General features: G+C 39.6%; 1 protein-coding gene across 1 annotated transcript in view; it reads right to left on the minus strand.

Annotated features, from left to right (window-relative positions):
* Positions 1-21,513, minus strand: part of LOC126412207 (protein fem-1 homolog CG6966) — a 133,680-nt gene that overhangs the window by 15,564 nt on the left and 96,603 nt on the right. Inside the window, exons 3-6 of the mRNA XM_050081690.1 lie at positions 20,993-21,193; positions 16,137-16,355; positions 14,781-14,970; positions 799-1,078 (exon numbers count right to left, since the gene is read on the minus strand). Coding sequence (XP_049937647.1) covers positions 799-1,078; positions 14,781-14,970; positions 16,137-16,355; positions 20,993-21,193 — 890 coding nt within the window. The remainder of the gene's footprint in view (positions 1-798; positions 1,079-14,780; positions 14,971-16,136; positions 16,356-20,992; positions 21,194-21,513) is intronic.

Consider the following 21,513-nt stretch of genomic DNA (forward strand, 5'->3'; position numbering starts at 1 on the left):
ATCTTATCTACATTTCAAACTTAGTAATTTGTTTTTCTCTCTGCAAACTCTTTAAAATTTTCTGCGATGCTCTACTTAATTTGATTTGGCACAGTAACTATGACAAATAAGGAAAAGAAATTCAGCCCTTGAGCAAAGAGGTGCAAAAACCAATTTTTTTCACTGAATAGTTTACCTAAAATCGGATAATACATATTTCATAGCATATGGAATGTCTTCTCTCAGTAGAGATAGCTGCATTAGGCATAGTTTACACACACTTGCATAGTACATAACATGAGCTTCACAATAAGATCAATCAGTTATCTATTTCACTGGCACTGGCACCAACAATAATGCTCTGGACAGCTAGGAATTAAATGTTCGTTTTGATAAACTTTACAAAGATATCAAAGTGCACAAAATCAGCTACCTATTGCTGACAATGAATTTCTGTCTGGGATTTATGCAAAACAATTTACAGATCATATACCATAATTTTTGGGTTTTTAACCAGGTTGGCACATAGCTCGACACCTGGATTTACACTTGTTATAAAGTTTATTTGCTTTACCTTCAACTTATGTAACTGAACTGTTATCCGATCAATCTTTGAATATGAGGATCCACACAAATGAAAGTTTGAACAAGTAATTATCAAAATAATTATCGCAAAATACATGCATACTATACTTCAAACTATTACTTACAATGCTCTGTATCAAAAGAGTAACGCCATTCAACAAAACTAGGAATTAGTTGCTCTGGCCATCACAATTACACAGCAATAGTTACATAGAAAACGCTGAAAAACATCACCTGCTGCATGTCTAAAGCATAGTTCCAAAGGGCAATGCAGCGTGAAAATTTTCCTGCATCAGCATAGACAGCTCCTCTGTAGCGCACATAGTAACTTGTGTCTGGATGTGCAGGGCCAAGTATGCGCTCACGAATCACTAGTGCCTGCATTCTCATTTCATCTGGGTCTGCAAGGAGTTCCTCTAAAGTCTCGTGATCTGTCACCTCTCGAGCATGATCATATGCAGCAACTGTCACTACTTGCACAGGCTTAGGAAGAGGTGGTTCTCCCTGAGGAAACCTGCAAGAACATGTCATAACTGAAAGCATTCCACGACCAGTAAAACATCAGACTACATTCCATTATTAAACTGAACAAAATAATTATTCATTTTGGTTTCAGACTAGTTAATAAGGAGCATAGCTTATAAACTGAAATCAAGTCTTTCATTATATATGAAAATTATATATTTTAAGCACATACTGCAACTAAGTCTCATCCCTTTGACACAAAAGGTATCAGCAAAAAATGAATGTGGATAATACTAACACAAATTACAGGGTAGAGATGGAAAAACACACATCTTCCATAACATGACTTCTGAACACAGGAGAGAATGAATAGAAAGGACGGAAATCTAGTACATCAGCATAAAAAATTGGAATATTTCACTCCCTCCTTACAAGCAAAGCTATTTTGTTAAGAGCATGGTTATACAGATCAAAACTGTATATACACTGAAGCATATGATAATATGAAATGCAGTGAGTTAATGACAAGCATTGCAAAAGGGCAATAAATTCAATCTAGAATGAATTTTTGCTCCTTAGTAGTGTGCACTGACCTAGGCTTCCCACAAGATATACGAGAGAACTTCTGTGAAGTTTGGGAGATAGGGAAACTGGTACAGGTGGAAGCAAACCTTTGTGAATGCGTCATAAGCGGCCTGAATAGTTGAGTCAGCAGAATATTTACCCATGAGAAGTAAGGGTTACAGGTTAGAGTTCCTGTCTGAGGAAGGAGAGCTATGTAAGCCAACCACTGAAAAAGGCACCAGGACTGATGGTTCAAGATGAGCATAAGAATGAAAGAACACAAAAAAGGGAGAACAAGCAAATACTATATGTTACGAAATATGTTGTTTCGGTCAGCTGTCTGAAGACAGGTTTTGTGTAGCTCTCCACACTAGTGCATCACGTACAAACCACTTCATTTCCATACAGCTGCTACAATTTACATTCACCTGAAACTGCTTACTATAGCTTACTTGATCTCCCTCTACAATTTTATTCCCTCTACACTTCCTTCTATTCCTAAACAGACGATACCTTGGTGCCTCGACATGCGTCCAATCAAGTGGTCCCTTCCTTTATGGTAGTTGGACCGTAAGTCCCCCACCTCACTTCAGTTCAATTCAATTCAATTCAGTACTTTAAGCTGGGGTCAACCCACTGATATCACAATGCAAATTTGAGTGTTAACTGCACAACCCTGATGTTCGTATATTCACACATTAATTTATTTTTAATTCAAAATTGCAACATCAGGTCACCTACATATTTGTTGGCCAAATACCTGACGGGAATATTAAGTCCTTATGTGGGTAAATGCCCTCATCACATCCGTAATTCTGTGGATTTTGTCAAACGCCTTGATAGCTTCAGGTTGGATGAGTCAGATATCATGGTGAGTTTTGACATCGTTTCCTTGTTCACGAGGGTACCCCTGCGAGAGTCACTAGAATTGATTAGTCAGAAGTTTGACGAGAAGACCACAGAACTTTTTAGGCATGTCTTGACTTCCACGTATTTTCTTTTTAATGGAGAATACTACGAACAAACAGAGGGAGTCGCCATGGGTAGCCCACTCTCAACGGTGGTAGCGAATTTGTACATGGAGAACTTCGAGGAGGAAGACCTGTCGTCATCCGAATGGAAACCTACTTGCTTTTTCCGTTACGTGGACGACACGTTCATCATCTGGCCACATGGTATGGATAAACTCCTTGACTTCCTTACACATCTAAACTCCATACACCCCAACGTCAAATTCACTACAGAGACTAAAATGCAGGGTAAATTACCTTTCCTTGACGTCTTGGTCAAGAGAAGGGCTGATGGCACCCTAGGTCATGGGGTGTATCGGAAGACAACGCACACTGGTCTGTATTTGCACGCAGACAGCTGCCACCACCCTTCACAGAGGAATGGGGTACTTAAAACTCTAGTACATAGGGCACGCACTATCTCTGACGCAGAGAGTCTACCCCTGGAATTGGAACATCTGAGAACTGTATTTCGAAAAAATGGGTACCCTGAGTGGCAGATTCAACGTGCTCTCCGCCCAACCACTATAGCACAACCTGTGGAGATGGATGAAATCACGAGGGAGGAGGTAGGCACTGCGTTTATTCCTTATACAGGCGCACTCTCAAGGAAAATCGCCTCCATTTTGAAGAAACACCGGGTTGGAACTGTGTTTTGTCCTCCAAATAAAACTCGTGCACTGGTGGGGAGTGCCAAAGACGACCTCGGTTTGAGGAAGGCTGGCGTGTACCAGATTCCGTGTCAATGTGGCAAGTCGTATATTGGTCAGACAATGCCGTGAACACCAGAGGCACACTCGACTGATGTATCCGAGCAAGTCGGCGGTCGCTGAACATTGTTTGTCAGAAAATCACACTATGGAGTATGAACGCACGGATTCTGGTACAGACGTCAAGATACTGGGACAGCGTTGTTAGAGAGGCCATCGAAATTCGCACCAATGACAACCTCATAAACCGTGACTGTGGCTGTGGCTATAATCTTAGCAAGGCTTGGGAACCAGTGATTGGGTCCGGAGGGTATTTAAATCAACCGCCGCCGCAACCGAACCCAGTTCCTCCTGAGCAGCCATAGCGTACAGATCTCCATGCCGGCACGTTCACAGGCGCTCAGTCCATCAGTTCACCTGATGATGGCGACATGTATGATCGCCGAAATATTGTGCCCATTGGGCACTGTAGACCGGCAGTACACCCGTGCATATTTTGATTATCAAATACGCCGGGAGAAACTCAAGAATCACATCTTACAGTTTAGTGAATCACATCACTATTTTGAATTTTAAGAAACATATTGGTATATTTATAACAAAATATTAAATTTTCTAGCCTTCAAAGATTATATAGGCACATTAAATTATAACATTACTGCCACAAAAATCCTTGCACTCAGATAAGTTGACAAACAGTTTTGTTTCAATACTTTGCGAGACTATGAACGTCAAGATGTTTACTCAATATCATAATCGTCTACCCCTTGTCCGCCCTGATAGCTGATTGGTCAGCGTGACGGAAAGGAGCTCGAGTTCGATTCCCAACTGGATCTGAGATTTTCTTCACTCAGGGGCTGGGTGTCGTCGTCGTCTATCCATTGGGAGACCCAAGCCACAAGACATGATCTGTAACATTTTTTTTTCAATAGTTTGGAATCTTTCTACCCTTAACTGTATTTTCCACTTTCAGGAAGAGAAAATGAACATGACCATTAAGAATTTACTTTCTCGGAAATTTCATTTTAAGTGTCATTAGAGACAATATTAATTTTACCAATAAAATACCTAAACCTTCTTTTGATAGGAAATTCCACTAATGGCAAAATCATTTTTATTGAATTCATGGACATCTTTATCCTTTTCCTCCTCCATTCTTTCATTTTCAATTGAACTTGTGCTGTTCTACATCCCCATTAGATGTTCTGGATACAGAGTCAGAATCACAATATAACGACTCCCTGCTTTCTGCACAGTCACTATCACTTTCATTGAAGTCACTGACAGAAATACCTTTTCCTAGAGTCCAAGAGCTTTGCTTTGCTTCGCTCAGCATTCCTTTTGTTTCATTGCAGTGAACCTCTTTCAATTGCATTTCAAATATGTGTGTTTTTTCTGGGATCTGTGAAATAACTAGTGGGGCAAAAAGGAAAAATCCTGCTTTTCTGGGCCCTGATATAACATCATATTTAGAAGCAATGGCTATATTTTTAAAGGCTCCTTTCAACAACCTAGGAAATTTAGATTTTTCTACCACCCCTCTATTCTTCCTTTTCCAGTCATCTAGCCCGTTTCTCCAGGCCAGTTTTTTGAGGTCTAAAAATGGGCACCTCACGTGGCTGACACAAATTAGGTGGCAGAGATACAAACTGAATGTCATGTTCTTGGCATACTATAATCATGTTAAGTGACAGATGACTCAAGAGATCATTACCTATCATCATTTTCAGTCCCTCTAAATGCTGGACATAAGGCAAGACAATTACAATGCAGCACAATTCAAAACACTGTTAGGTCAAGCCAATCACTTCAATTTTTATTATAAGCTGCACCGATTAAACCACCTCCTGTGCAAGTATAGTAGGGATGTTTTGCCCACTATGTAGGATGGGAGGATTGTGCCATCTGCAACTGCTGCTTCACTAATTACTTCCAATTGTCCAGGATCATCACAAATAATATTCTTGTTACAGTTTATAATGTTGGAGGGAGGGACACCATTCAATGACCCCTCAAGGTTCTTAAAACAATCACTCACTATTACCTCACATAACTGCCACCCTTGCCCTCTTTGCATTTTCACTTGCTCTTGCCATCATTTCTCATTTCTTTTCGAATAACATTTTACCCACCTATGATCAAGTTGATCATCATGAAATCTTTTTTTCAATATGTTCTGCTTGATTAAGATATGACTGTACAGTGTCCCTAAAATCACAATTCCTAAAAGGAAACCCCATTTCGCGTAATGCAATGTTCCTTCAACCAGATTTTTTACTCACTATTTGCTAACAATGTTTGGCCATCTATTTTATATTTGCGTATGTTCTTGAGTATGTCATTGTCTTTTAAGGAACTATATGTTGTTCTGACACTGAATGCTCAATTTTTCTGATTTAGCAGTCTTCAGAACATTTGGAAGAAATTTTGGGTTGTAGTTGGACTTCTATCTGATTCACCCTACAAAAATGCGGTTTCGTAATGAAGCACACATAATGTCTTAGAGGTGTTAACAATAAACAAAAAAATGAAACAGCAGCACTTAAAATGTTCATATGCAAGTAAAAGTATTACAACTTACCAATTACGCACAGGAAGTACCCGATGCCAGCAGAAGTTTTCTTACTGATGTACCTTATGGCAGTAGTTGAAGTATTCTTGGAGGTCCAGTGTGGGCTGTAATTCTCGTATGGCAGCTAAAGCTGATGGATATGTCAGTGTTGTAATGTGGAACCAATTTATGCTGGAAAAAAATTGCTTCCAATTTTGGCCACCAGGTGCAAATCTGGCACTGTACAGTATCTATCTCCAGTGCTCATACTGAACAAATAGTGTAAGTAGTGGTTTATTAAACTACTTTCTCACTTGTGTCATTTTTTCTGCCCATGTCCCATTCCTAATCCATTACAAATGGAAACATTTCTATTCATTTTTCTTACAATCACAGTTCCTGATTTGTACCTGGTGGGATAAGTTGGAACAATTTTTTTCCAGCATAAATTGGTTCTGCATTAACACACTAGAATATCTACCAAGTTTCGTTGCTGTACAATAATTACAGCCCATACTGGGCCTTGTTGCGTAACTGCACTTTAATTATAACCATGTGGCATTTACTTCACGAGTGCAGCACATGAATTGCACATCTATTGACGATGCCATTTGCTGGTCCCATACTTTCCAACACACCATTTTTATTGACAAACCAGTCAGGAATTTGCAATAATGGTCAGCTGCAGTGTTCTTGGTAAGATGTCACAGTCAGATACTTGACTGTTAAAGAATTGGTTTATCAGATTTACACCATCAGATTCACCTCATTTTACAGTACGACTTCATTGCTTATCCAATTTACCCATCTAATCTGCAGCTTTCTACTGGAGCAGAACATACTAAAGCTTCTATTCTCTTCTTATTCGAACTATTTACCATCCACATTTCACTTCTACTCAGGACAACACTCCAGACAAATATCTTCCGAAATTACTAACTAACAAATTTATATTCGATGTTAACAAATAGGTATTTCAGCAATGTTTTTGTAGCTGCTGACAGTCTGCAATTTTTATCCTCTCTATTTCAATCATCATCAGTCATGTTTCTGCTCAAATAGCAAAACTCATCTACTGCTTTTAGTGTCATATTTTCTTATCTAATTCCCACAGCATCACCTGATTTAATTTGGCTACATTACATTGCCCATGTTTTACTTTTGTTGATATTACTCTCACAACCTGTTTTTAAAATAGTTCCCATTTCACTCATTGGATGTTCCAAGTTCTTTGCCATCTTCAACAGAACAATTAAACCACTTCGAAACCCAAACGTTAGTGCTACTGCCTTCCGTGCTGAAGGACCTGCATTCAATTTACAGTACCATCTCAGGTTCTTTATTCTGTGGAAGGGAGGTCTTTGGATGCAGTCCATTCAGCCTTTTGAGGCCAGTTGAGGAGCTGCTAGAATAAAGCAGATGCACCATCAAGATTCTTGCAACAGGCTGATCACATGCCCTATGATCATAGATCACTACTCATACTGCTTTGTATGCAGTAGTTCGCCAGTCAGAAGATGCCCAAGGGTTAACCCGTGAGTGGTGTTTAAGTTTCAATATCACTGGCGAACATCAACTTTATTTCTTATTCTTGAACTTCAATTTCATTTGCAAATTTCTTCTTCATTTACTTTACTGCTTGCTCTATGAACAGACATAATAAAGTAGTGAATATGCTACAGCCCTGTGTCACGCCCTTTATGACTACTCCCTTTCTTTTATGTCTTGTACCTCTTAACTGCAGTCTGGTTTCTGTACAAGTTATACATGATCTTTCGCTCCTCGAATTTTATCCCTGATATCTTCAGAATTCTACAGTGTATTCTTGTCAACACTATCAAAAGATCTTTTTCCCCTTCTAAATCTACAAAAGCTATAAATGTTTGTTGCAATTTTTTTTTTCCTACCTTCAGAGATAAGCTTTACGGTCAGCATATCTCTGTGTATTCCTACATGTCTCAAGAAGCTAAACAGGTATTCCCAAGGTCATCATCTGTCATTTCAACCTTTCGTAAGTAGTTCACTGTAATATTCTATAGCCATGACTTGTTAACTGGACAGTTTAGTACTGCTCAGATCTGTCAGCATCTGCCTTCTTCAGAATTGGGATAGTTATATCTGTTTTGAAATTTGAGTATTATTTCCTTGGTTCTCCCAAGAACCCAAACAATTCTGGAGAAATACTGTCCACTTCATGTGCTTTGTTTGTTTCAGCTCAAATCTTTAATTGCTGCGTTAAATTCTTATCACTTCACTTCCTCTTCTCTCTCCTCCTCTATATTCCTTGGATCATTCTGGCTGTAACAACAACAACTGTACATATAATAATTTTTTCTTCTGATTTTCGATAAATTAGTGTAAGCGATGTTCTGATTTCATTTCTTTTTTTATTTTCATGTCATTATGTTAAAGAAACTGTAAACAATTTTCGATGTGAATATTAATGTTTATGTCAAATTGCAAGCAATATTATAACAAAATGGAAATGTAAGAAATGTTGAAACTGTTGTAAGATGTTAAAGTTGTAATTGTGCGCCTGGTCCATACATAGGCAATGTATTAGGATATGTAGAATGCAAAACCTTTGGTGAATACCCTGTCTGTAGGGGAGCGGTAAAAGGTGGATGGCAGGCGAGCGCGGGAAAATGCACGCGGGCGTGGCACGGCATAACGGGCTCAGCAGTAGTAGTCGGAGTTGGGCATCGGTCTGAGAAGCACGCTCTGGATCGAGGAGGCTCTCCTGGAAAAAGTGATTTCATTGAGCCTCGGATGTGCCGTTTCCGACGACTATACAGCATGGCTATATTCCATAGGCACTAAATGGAAAAGTATTGCGACGCTAAGAAGAAGCAAAGTGCCAATACATCAAGAGCCATAGCTGTGATTGTATGTGTGATTGTATGTGTGCTTTGCACCTCGCCATCTCGCCGCCCGCCAACCGCCGCATCGACACGAACAGGTTGAAACTTTTAGTACTGTATTCGTGTGGACCAGTGTTACTTTTGTTCCTGACTGTTCAATAACAACTTAACTTTTACCAGAACTGTCCTATCATTTAATTATCCTCATCACTAACCTAGACAGGGTCCTTTCCACATGTTGTGCAATCCGAGTGTCCCGAAATGAAGATTTAAAGTTTATGTTAATGATACTTACCTGCAGACCTATCTATGTTAGAATGATGTTTAAAGAACTTTGTTGTTAATGAATATATAGGTCTGACAAAGTTGGAAGATAACGTTGAAATTGGTTTAGTAATGAAGTTTAATTAATTTGAGACGAAAATAATGGTAGTTAAATGAACAGGAAATATGATAAAAAGAGTAGTAATTCATATATTGGAAATCTTGAGTGCTTAATGCTTTCAATAGATAATAGTTTCAATACAGTGATCATAACAGTTTCAGCCCCCCCCTTTTTTTTATTCATTTGAATTCTGAAGTGTTCTAAACTGATTAGAACAGTAAAGTTAAAGCCAATATGAAACCCAAAAGTTATCAGTGTTTTACATTTATCAAAATTGACACTGTATGTGTGTTTCGAAAGTGCTATTTCTAGGGTAACCTATGCCCGATTTTAATCAGATCAATAGACAGTACGAAGTTTGTAGTAAACATTATAGTGTTTTGTTGTGTATTTATGGCTTGTCCATGTTAGTACAGAAAGTGAAATTATTAGTTCAGTAGATTTTCTGGTTCTAAAAGTTACCACATTATGCAGTGTTATTACGTGTTGTTTTGTATGAAAGTACAGCAACTTGTACAGGGAAGAAACTCAGTTAATGCCTAATTAGGCTGGCGACCGTTTTATTAACAAATTGTTAGCATCTGCTGTGTTGTTTCTTGTCCGTCATAACGTGTAGTTGCACTTCAGGCTTGCTTGACGCATCATTGTTGTTACTGAGTGGGTGAAAGTCTGATTTTGCCTCCATTCTGGTACACGCGGTCAACATATATACCAAAATCCTTTCTTATAAGGTGAAGCCCGTCAACTTACCACAGTACAGGATTTAATAAGTATCGTACGCAGTAGCGTAGTGTTACATGGCCTTTTTTAATTTACTTAGTGTTAGCTTCAGACTTCATATAACTTTAGACAGTTTGTCTGGCATTACTTCAATAATTACATCACCACCATCACCGTCATCTGTGTGTGACTCGAATTATATAAACGTTCCACGTGGGAAAAAATATATATAAAAACAAAGACGAGGTGACTTACCGAACGAAAGCGCTGGCAGGTCAATAGACACACAAACAAACACAAACATACACACAAAATTCTAGCTTTCGCAAGCAACGGTTGCCTCATCAGGAAAGAGGGAAGGAGAGGGAAAGACGAAAGGATGTGGGCGAGGGAAGGAGAGGGAAAGACGAAAGGATGTGGGCTTTAAGGGAGAAAGTAAGGAGTCATTCCAATCCCGGGAGCGGAAAGACTTACCTTAGGGGGAAAAAAGGACAGGTATACACTCGCACACACACACATATCCATCCACACATACAGACACAAGCAGACATATTTAAAGACAAAGAGTTTGGGCAGAGATGTCAGTCGAGGCAGAAGTGTAGAGGCAAAGAAGTTGTTGAAAGACAGGTGAGGTATGAGTGGTGGCAACTTGAAATTAGCGGAGATTGAGGCCTGGCGGATAACGAGAAGAGAGGATATACTGAAGGGCAAGGATAGGTTGGTGTTGGTGGGAAGTATCCAGATAACCCGGACGGTGTAACACTGTGCCAAGATGTGCTGGCTGTGCACCAAGGCAGTTTAGAGACAGGGTGATCCTCATTACCAACAAACACTGTCTGCCTGTGTCCATTCATGCGAATGGACAGTTTGTTGCTGGTCATTCCCACATAGAATGGATCACAGTGTAGGCAGGTCAGTTGGTAAATCACGTGGGTGCTTTCACACGTGGCTCTGCCTTTGATCGTGTACACCTTCCGGGTTACAGGACTGGAGTAGGTGGTGGTGGGAGGGTGCATGGGACAGGTTTTGCACCGGGGGTGGTTACAAGGATAGGAGCCAAAGGGTAGGGAAGGTGGTTTGGGGATTTCATAGGGATGAACTAACAGGTTACGAAGGTTAGGTGGACGGCGGAAAGACACTCTTGGCGGAGTGGGGAGGATTTCATGAAGGATGGATCTCATTTCAGGGCAGGATTTGTGGAAGTCGTATCCCTGCTGGAGAGCTACATTCAGAGTCTGGTCCAGTCCCGGAAAGTATCCTGTCACAAGTGGGGCACTTTTGTGGTTCTCCTGTGGGGGATTCTGGGTTTGAGGGGATGAGGAAGTGGCTCTGGTTATTTGCTTCTGTACTAGGTCGGGAGGGTAGTTGCGGGATGCGAAAGCTGTTGTCAGGTTGTTGGTGTAATGGTTCAGGGATTCCGGACTGGAGCAGATTCGTTTGCCACGAAGACCTAGGCTGTAGGGAAGGGACCGTTTGATGTGGAATGGGTGGCAGCTGTCATAATGGAGGTACTGTTGCTTGTTGGTGGGTTTGATGTGGACGGACGTGTGAAGTTGGCCATTGGACAGGTGGAGGTCAACGTCAAGGAAAGTGGCATGGGATTTGGAGTAGGACCAGGTGAATCTGATGGAAGCAAAGGAGTTGAGGTTGGAGAGGAAATTCTGGAGTTCTTCTTCACTTTGAGTCCAGATCATGAAGATGTCATCAATAAATCTGTACCAAACTTTGGGTTGGCAGACCTGGGTAACCAAGAAGGCTTCCTCTAAGTGACCCATGAATAGGTTGGCGTACGAGGGGGCCATCCTGGTACCCATGGCTGTTCCCTTTAATTGTTGGTATGTCTGGCCTTCAAAAGTGAAGAAGTTGTGGGTCAGGATGAAGCTGGCTAAGGTAATGAGGAAAGAGGTTTTAGGTAGGGTGGCAGGTGATCGGCGTGAAAGGAAATGCTCCATCGCAGCGAGGCCCTGGACGTGCGGAATATTTGTGTATAAGGAAGTGGCATCAATGGTTACAAGGATGGTTTCCGGGGGTAACAGACTGGGTAAGGATTCCAGTTTGAGGAAGTGGTTGGTGTCTTTGATGAAGGATGGGAGACTGCATGTAATGGGTTGAAGGTGTTAATCTACGTAGGCAGAGATACGTTCTGTGGGGGCTTGGTAACCAGCTACAATGGGGCGGCCGGGATGATTGGCTTTGTGGATTTTAGGTAGAAGGTAGGGGTGCGGGGTGTCGGTGGGGTCAGGAGGTTGATGGAGTCAGGTGAAAGGTTTTGCAGGGGGCCTAAGGTTCTGAGGATTCCTTGAAGCTCCGCCTGGACATCGGGAATGGGGTTACCTTGGCAAACTTTGTATGTGGTGTTGTCTGAAAGCTGACGCAGTCCCTCAGCCACATACTACCCACGATCAAGTACCACGGTCGTGGAACCCTTGTCCGCCGGAAGAATGACGATGGATCGGTCAGCCTCCAGATCACGGATAGCCTGGGCTTCAGCAGTGGTGATGTTGGGTGTAGGATTAAGGTTTTTTTAAGAAGGATTGAGATGCAAGCCTGGAAGTCAGAAATTCCTGGAAGGTTTGGAGAGGGTGATTTTGAGGAAGAGGAGGTGGGTCCCGCTGTGACGGAGGACGGAACTGTTCCAGGCAGGGTTCAATTTGGATGGTGTCTTGGGGAGTTGGATCATTAGGAGTAGGATTAGGATCATTTTTCTTCGTGGCAAAGTGATATTTCCAGCAGAGAGTACGAGTGTAGGACAGTAAATCTTTGACAAGGGCTGTTTGGTTGAATCTGGGAGTGGGGCTGAAGGTGAGGCCTTTGGATAGGACAGAGGTTTCGGATTGGGAGAGAGGTTTGGAGGAAAGGTTAACTACTGAATTAGGGTGTTGTGGTTCCAGATTGTGCTGATCGGGATTTTGAGGTTTTGGAGGGAGTGGAGCTGGAAGTGGGAGATTGAGTAGATGGGAGAGACTGGGTTTGTGTGCAATGAGAGGAGGTTGAGGTTTGCTGGAAAGGCTTCTTTCCCTCTACACTTCCGCCTCGACTGACATCTCTGCCCAAACTCTTTGTCTTTAAATATGTCTGCTTGTGTCTGTATGTGTGGATGGATATGTATGTGTGTGAGCGTGTATACCTGTCCTTTCTTCCCCCTAAGGTAAGTCTTTCCGCTCCCGGGATTGGAATGACTCCTTACCCTCTCCCTTAAAACCCACATCCTTTCGTCTTTCCCTCTCCTTCCCTCTTTCCTGATGAGGCAACCGTTTGTTGCGAAAGCTAGAATTTTGTGTGTATGTTTGTGTTTGTTTGTGTGTCTATCGACCTGCCAGCGCTTTCGTTCGGTGAATTATATAAACATTTACAGAAATTTCTGAATATTTGTACAGTTCTCTCTCAGTTGTTTATTGCTGTGTTCTCTGCCATCTTAATTGATGGAATGTGGTGTCTACCCAACATAAGTGACAGAAGTGAAATAAGTTTTCTTCACATTCCAACTGTTTTCAATCATTTCTATGAGGTAACTTCTCACATCCTTGATGAAACTCCTTAACAATTTCATTTATCAGCACTTTCTATAATGTTTGTCTCATTATTTGCTTGAAAGTATTTCCCCCTCTTCAGTAGTTGCCTTGTTCCATTTGATTTTTTTAAAACATCTCTTGCTGTTTTCTGAAGTACCTCTGCTGAACAGATGCCCCTTCTGCCCAGATTTATGTAATACTGACCTTTTAATATCCTGAATCTGTTGCCCCTAGTAGACTACTCTTAAATAAATTAAAATCTCCATTTCTGCCTTTCTGTTCTTTCTAGCCTTGTACTTTTTTTTGTTCTCCATATTATGCATCTGTAATTATGGGAGTTTCTTAAGTGGTTTAGGATGAACAAATCTTGTAAATTTTATACTGTCTAGCAAAATGCGACCTATTTCATGTTAGTTCCATTTAATCCTTGCTTTGCCAAGATACTGTGTGATTTTTTCTAGAAAAATTTGCTAAGAACAAACGAATTTTTCTGGAAAAAATTTCACTAATTTCAGTCATTTCTGTTTTCAGAACCAAAGCTTCCATACGAATAACTTTTCTTTAGTTTGTATCCAACGTCTGCACAGAGATTTTCGTCGTCATTTGCTACTGTTGTTACTTGTCATATGTCATTTTCTATAACTTTTCATAGAGCTCTTCTACCTCTTCATTAAAATGTGAGCACTTTTGTACATACACTGGACTGTATTTGATAAAATATATTTCATTTAAATTCAAAACAAGGATGGCACAATATCCGTAATATTCCTTTTAATTTTGTTTCTTAGAATAAAAGTTATGTCCGCATTCCCACACTGCTCTATTCTTCAGCAAAATCCTTGGCCTGATTTAAATTCAATTTGGCCTTTATTGTTGCATCACATTTATCACAGCCATACTATATATCATTTTTGCTTTTGATCCTGAAGTTCTGCAATTTATTATCATGAAATAGAAATAAATAGAAGTTGGTTTTCAATGCTCCATGTTAATTTATTGTACAGCCAATGGATGGATAAAAGTGTGCAGAAGTAGCTAGGTTTAACCCATGTCCTGGAGCCACTGCCTGATTTCCTTCAGTTGATCACTCCTAATATAATTTCACCTTGGACAGAATACCAATGTCCCAAAAATCTGCACATAGTAGCATAACCTTCAATAACCCTAGCTGTGGTACACTAGGCTGCCAGGCTTTGAGGTGTTTGGTGACATGCATTACCAATGCTAAACATTTACAGAGTTGTATTCAAAGCACTCTCAGTCAAATGCTTCTAAATATCAGAACCAAAGATCAACACATATTTATATGGACTGGAAAGGCAGCACGGATCTCACAGTCCAAGAAAGTGCTATGACTGTTGCTTTATTAGAACATAACAATACACAAGATCAACAACTTACAAAATACCAAATCAGAAGAATATGATTACAGGCTTACCTGTCATCCATTGCTCTTTTCCAAAGACCCAGAGCACCAATCATATCTCGCTTTTTGTCAACATATGTTGCTCCGAGTAGTTCCAAAGCATCAACACGCTCATGTCTGGATACAAGATTTGGTAATTTAATTAGATATTCTACAATATGTGTATGCCCAGTAACGCTTGCAGCCAAAAGAGGCGTCATGCCTGCAGCAAAATACATAATTTTATTTCTATATTGCTTGATGTTCCATTTTTTAATGTTTTGCATAATAAGTGGATCTCATTTGTCTCAAGTTCCATAGCGTATCTTGTTTTGAGATGCTTTTTTAACATTAATGAATTAATTTTGTATAGTAAATATAAAAACCAAATTCAGTTTTCAATGAAATGGTAACTCCTACTTAAAGTAGTAGTTGGTTTCTTTCCAGCAGCAGTAAGAATGAAAGATAGTAAGTTACAAAAAGTAGCAAAAGATTTTTAGTTCAAACATCTTACATAGAATTACATCATGTCCAGACAAGGAATGAATTGTATTACTTCACCTGTAGAAAGCCATACTTATTATAAGCGAGACCTACTTGGTGACAAATGCCACATTTTAACTTTTACCAAAAAACATAACTACTGTCTAACATGATTGATGTTTGAATTTGGCATGAAGTCACTGTCAGCAAACCACAACAAAGCCACTGTTTTAACAATGTAAAATGTTGCCTCACATGAAATTCATATAAATGTGATGGAGTGGCAGTGTTATCCACCTGTCTGTCTGAAAGGAACAATTATGGTGCTGGGAACAATTATGTCAAATTATTGTTGTCAGTGGATAAGTGGTAACAGGATAACATAAATCCATTGTTATGTTCTACATCCAATTCGCACAATCAACCAGTATCTGAAAAAAAAAAAATTCTGCCTGTTGTAGGATTTTCCTTTCAACCCAACTGAAATTTGTCTCACTACCCTGTGTTCTGAATGACTTTGTCGTTTCCTATTTAACCTTTAACTTGCCTTCTTTATACCTCTTCCTTTCTTCTAACCAACCATTCTTTTAGTTGTAATACTGCGTTGTCATATGCTTCTAAATTTTAATGATTATTATATCTCAAATAAACTAAAATCAAAGAATTTAACAATCCAAAACTCATACTTCATTGATGACTTTTTAACAGATACTACAAGTCAAAAATCATAGTACTGTAGCTCCCATTGAGCCCTCTCAAAAACTTGTTTTCATTGGTTCATAGTCAAGTAGTTTTTAGTAATATATATTGTTAATTGCAATAGAAAAACACATTTCAAATATGATATGTCAAACAATTTTCATGTAAAACACTATCTTAACAGAATAAATATTTAGGTGCAATTACCATATGAGTCTACATCCATTTGAGCGCCATGTGCAATAAGTAACTTGAGGATTTCCAAGCTGCCTGACTCAGCACAGTCATGAAGAGCAGTGTTGCCTTTAACACTCTTCCTGTTCACACTGGCGTTCAGACTGAGGAGAAACTTGGCTATCCGAAAGTGACCCTTGTAACAAGCAATCATCAGGCAGGTGTGACCATGCCTATTTGCCACTTCAATATCTGTAGAAATGAAAATAACTAAATAAGTGTTAAAACTGAGAAATAGAAAAGTAAACAAGAGAGAAAATTTTTAATAACTAATAACCAATTGCAGCTCAATTAAATTTTTATCAATATTACCAATGTATTTCTAAATCTCACAAAATGTCAAACCTAAAAACTGCTGAGCATTATATTACATTTACTATAACAGTAGAGTCTGTTGCACTTGCACAACAAGTCTGCATTTATTTCTTTACTGTCCACAGGTTATCAATCTGTATTGTAAATTCAACAGACTTTATCAATGAATCATAATAAGTTTATCTACCTTAACCTTTTTCCATGCCAAAGGGATGGCAGGTGGCACTTGACATTGCAAATTTTGTTTTCCACTCAGATGCAAAGCCTCATTCAACACTTTTTTTTTTCTTTTTTTTTTTTTACAGCTCTCATATGCTCCAATGTGAATCTGACTATACTAGGCACCAACACTGCACAGTTGATCACAAAATATTGCTCCAGAAGTTGGACCATTACCGAATACGGGGAGTAGCTCACAACTGGTTCACCTCTTACTTTAGCAACAGGCAGCAAAAGGTCATTATTCACAATGTTGATAACGGCTGTGAAGTGATCTGAGTGGGGTACTGTAAAGTAGGGGGTGCCCCAGGGATCAGTGTTGGGGCCACTCCTGTTCCTTATTTATATAAATGGTATGTCCTCTAGTATAACGGGTCACTCCAAAATATTTCTGTTTGCTGATGACACTAGCTTGGTAGTAAAGGATGTTGTGTGCAACACTGGCTTGGTTTCAAATATTGCAATACATGACCTCAGTTCATGGCTTGTAGAAAATAAACTAACGTTAAATCATAGTAAGACTCAGTTTTTACAGTTTCTAACACACAATTCAACAAAACCTGACGTTTTAATTTCAGAGAACGGGCGTATGATTACTGAAACTGAACAGTTCAAATTTCTAAGTGTTCAGATAGATAGTAAGCTGTCGTGGAAAGCCCACGTTCAGGATCATGTTCAAAGACTTAATACTGCCATTTTTACTATTCGAACGGTATCAAAAGTGAGTGATGCTTCGACACGAAAATTAGTCTACTTCGCTTATTTTCATTCGCTTATGTCGTATGGTATTATATTTTGGGGTAACTCTTCCCATTCTACAAGGATATTTTTGGCTCAGGAACAGGCGGTTCGGGCAACAAGTGGTGTGACTTCACGAACCTCTTGTCGACCTCTGTTCATGAGTCTGGGTATTTTGACATTGGCCTCTCAATATGTGTATTGCTTATTTTCGTTTCTTGTTACCAATATTAGTTTATTCCCAAGAATAAGCAGCTTTCACTCAGTTAATACTTGCAGAAATCAAACCTGTATTTGGATCAGACTTCCTTAACTCTTGTGCAAAAAGGTGTGCAGTGTACTGCTGCATCCATTTTCAATAAGCTGCCACTCGAATTCAAAAATCTTAGCAGTAATCCACGTGCTTTCAAATCAAAACTGAAGAGTTTCCTCATGGGCCACTCCTTCTATTCTGTCAAGGAGTTCCTCGAAAAATTAAGTAGATTCTTATTATATTGCTGATTGCGTTTACTTAACTTACGGACTAAATTTTTTCAGATTCATGAACATTTATTTTTATCTGTTATTACTTTTATGTTGTAATTTCATGTACTGACACGTTCCATGACCTTTGAGATTTGCTCCTCAATTTGGTCCTACTGAACTAGAAATGTAAATAAATAAATAAATACTGCTATCTAGGGAAGCCTACATTAACTGTGGCACTCATGCTGTGAGAAAGGTTTTAATTCTTATGTTCAAGTTGGTGCAAAATGGATAGGTCTCCACGCACAGTCCTTTCGGAGGAAAAATGACAACATGGATTCATTTGTACACAGTGCGAGTGAAAAGATGATGGAATCAAGTTTCAACAAATATCACACAATGAAAAGTTGTGTGTTGTTCAGCTTTAGTAAATATTTTTGAATGAAAGAGCATTTCTTGTTTTAACGTACACCTTAACTGTCGATCAGGTACCTCACTGTTTCCACAAAGAGTCATGCAATTCTTTGTGGCGCACTCACAGACAATTTAAAAACAAGTGCACAGAGACACCCTGAGTCTGCATTATGGAGTGCAAAGGGTTAAACAACATTTTCGAACATGCCAATAAAAGAACTTCATACCACTTTAAAGTATCGCTATGCGGAGCTGGTGTCTACCCTGCAGAAGTAGAAGAGACAAGCCATGTCATTCAAGTGTGCCTGGAACAAAGTTATTTTCAATTTTAAAGAACCCTCTTAAGCATTTAGATGGCTCGGCTATGATGTATTCTCTCAGCCATGTAGAGGCAGAAATTTTGACGTACCATTTTGAAAAGCTATTCTTAGATGAATATCTTCACAGTGTAAATATTTCTTTATATATGTAAGCATTAAACTGTGCCTATAGAAGGAGTTTAACATCTCATGAACAATGAGGTCATAAGAGATTGAGCACAAGCTCAGATTACAGGTTGAGGGAGGAATACGGCCATAGCGTTTCTGAAAGAACCATCCTGGCATTTGCCTTAAATGATTTACAGAAACCATGGAATGCTTAAATCTGGATAGCTGGATAGGTATTTGAACTGTCATCCTCCTGAATGCTAGTCCAATGTGGTAACCTCTGCGCCACTCTGCTCAGTAGTCTCTGTGGACTGTCACCACCAGACAGCTTAGAACATTCTCATGACATATAAACTCTCAACACAACACCACATTTTACTAAGGAGCTTGGTGGAAGTACATGAACTTCCTTGATCTTAACAGAGACCAGAACATGTGAATGTTGTTTCAAAATCTACAGAAAACTGAAGACAGACACTCTAATATGTTCTTTTTTCAGAGACACTGTAATATGCTCTTTTTTCCGAATATCAAACATCATACAAACCTACTGCCTTCCATTCCATTGTGCATCATCTCCCTCCTATCCACATTTCAAAACATGATTTCATTACACAACTAGGCACAATGAAATTCTTTGCATTTGGCTATGGCTACAGCCCCGACTTAATTGACAAAAAAGTGCACAATAAACAAAGACAACAGATCCTGCCACACCTTTATGCCCATTTTTGCAGTAATAGTCACACCTAGAAACAACTGGTGTACTATATGAATGTGTGGTCTGAAAGAACAGACATTATGCAGAATCCATAACTGTGCTACATATTAAATAAACTGAAGGTGGAGGGAGGAGAAAGGAAACTAAAGTGAAGGGATTATTCATGTCAGCTGCACTTTATGTAGAATCAGCAGCGACGAGTGAAAATTTCTGCTGCACTGGAATTTGAACCTGGGATCTGCTTACTAGGCAGTTGCATTAACCCCTATGCCACCCGAACACAGCATTTATCGCAATAGTGTGAACTATCTTGGTACTCCCCTTGGTCGACCAACATTCCCACCTTGCGCCACCTATCCGCAGTCCCCATCCACGTCCTCCATCCTCACTAATTTGCGATTCCCGCAGGAATTTGTTGTCCACTGAGGTGAAAGAATGGACACCAAGCATTCAATCATATAATTCACTCACCTTGATGGGCAATGGGTCCACCATCTTGAGTGCAGATGCACAATCATTTCCGACCTCCTGTGGGAACATCAAAGTAGCGAGCATGGAGGACATGGACAGGAACTGTGGCTAAGTGGCATCAGTTGGGAATGTGGTCGGCTGCGAGGGGTACCAAGATAGTCTGCACAATTGTGAGAAACAGTATGTCTGGTTGGTGCAGTGGTTAAAGCAGTTGCCTAGAAAGCAGGAGATCCCAGGTTTGAATCCCAGTCCGGAAGACATTTTCATTCATTGCTGCTGATTCCACACAAAGACCTGATGCAGCTGATATCAAGAGGCATTTCCCTTTCCTTTCCTTTCCTTTCCTTTCCTTTCCTCCCCCCCCCCCCCCCCCCCTCTTCTCTCCACCTACAATTTATATACCTAGTATACTATTCCATATTTAGGAAAATTGTATAACTGACAAAAAAAACTCTGTAACAGTTCAGTTATAAAACTATTTTATGTATGCAGTATCATGGCTCACATCTCATTTAGATATAACAGATTTATTACGTAGTGGAGACATTTATTAAGTGTTTCCTTTTCTGATGAAGGCTTAGGCAAAAGTTAATGCATATGTGTTGTTTCACTGCGTCTGTCGGCAACTTAATATGTCATCTTTACTGTAAGTAGCAATTTATCTTTTCCTTGCATTGTTGATCCTCCACTATTTACTTTTTAGTTTATCCGCTCTCAACTTCTTTCTATGTACAGTTTTAACACACTGTAAGTACAGGCCACTAACTATTTTTAATATATTTGCTATATAACACAAGTGACGAGCACTTAATTTGTAATTTCTAGCTAGTGTCCATGATGAAAGATTCTGTAAACTGGTAATATTTTTGTGTGTCACAGTTCAGATTTTTCTACTCTATTGCGCACCACACTAATTGCTGTCAGCTGATGCTGCCCTGACAAGCCAAAGGCCAGTTTTTAGTAAGTAAATACCAGTGAAACAAAATAACTTTGTTGACTTTTCACACTTTAAAATGGATTATTATTTGATAAGTTTATGTTACTGATGGTGTCATCACCTGCTCCGTTGTCAACAAGGAATTTAACAATTTCGAAGTGGCCATCAAAACAGGCTGCTCGGAGTGGTGTGGAGTTGGTCCTTGTAGTATTATTGACACATGCACCATGCCTAACCAGAAGTCTGACGACAGAGAGATGCCCAGCTGCAGCAGCACACCACAAAGGGGGAGCCCCCTCTATGGTCTCGCCATCAAACATAACTGAAACAGTGAACCAGCATATTACTCCAGTTCAATGTAGTGTAAAGGTCCACTGTGCTCACATACACAAATACATAAATACAGAGAAGAAGCCTATATACACTTCACAAAATGTAATACAATTCATTTTCCATGCTAATTCACAGGAAATAAAATTTATTTACAGTCTATATGCTGAAACCAGCACGACTAGACTAGCAATCATTTCCCAGTTACGGAATTTGTGTTTTTCAGATATTTATTTCACTGAGAGAAAGAAGTGAATAGGAGAAAAGGAAAGCAAGGAAAGGTACATTAATTTTCAATCTATGCTGAAATCT

The sequence above is a fragment of the Schistocerca serialis genome, chromosome 7, assembly GCF_023864345.2.
Source record: "Schistocerca serialis cubense isolate TAMUIC-IGC-003099 chromosome 7, iqSchSeri2.2, whole genome shotgun sequence".
Taxonomy (NCBI): domain Eukaryota; kingdom Metazoa; phylum Arthropoda; class Insecta; order Orthoptera; family Acrididae; genus Schistocerca; species Schistocerca serialis.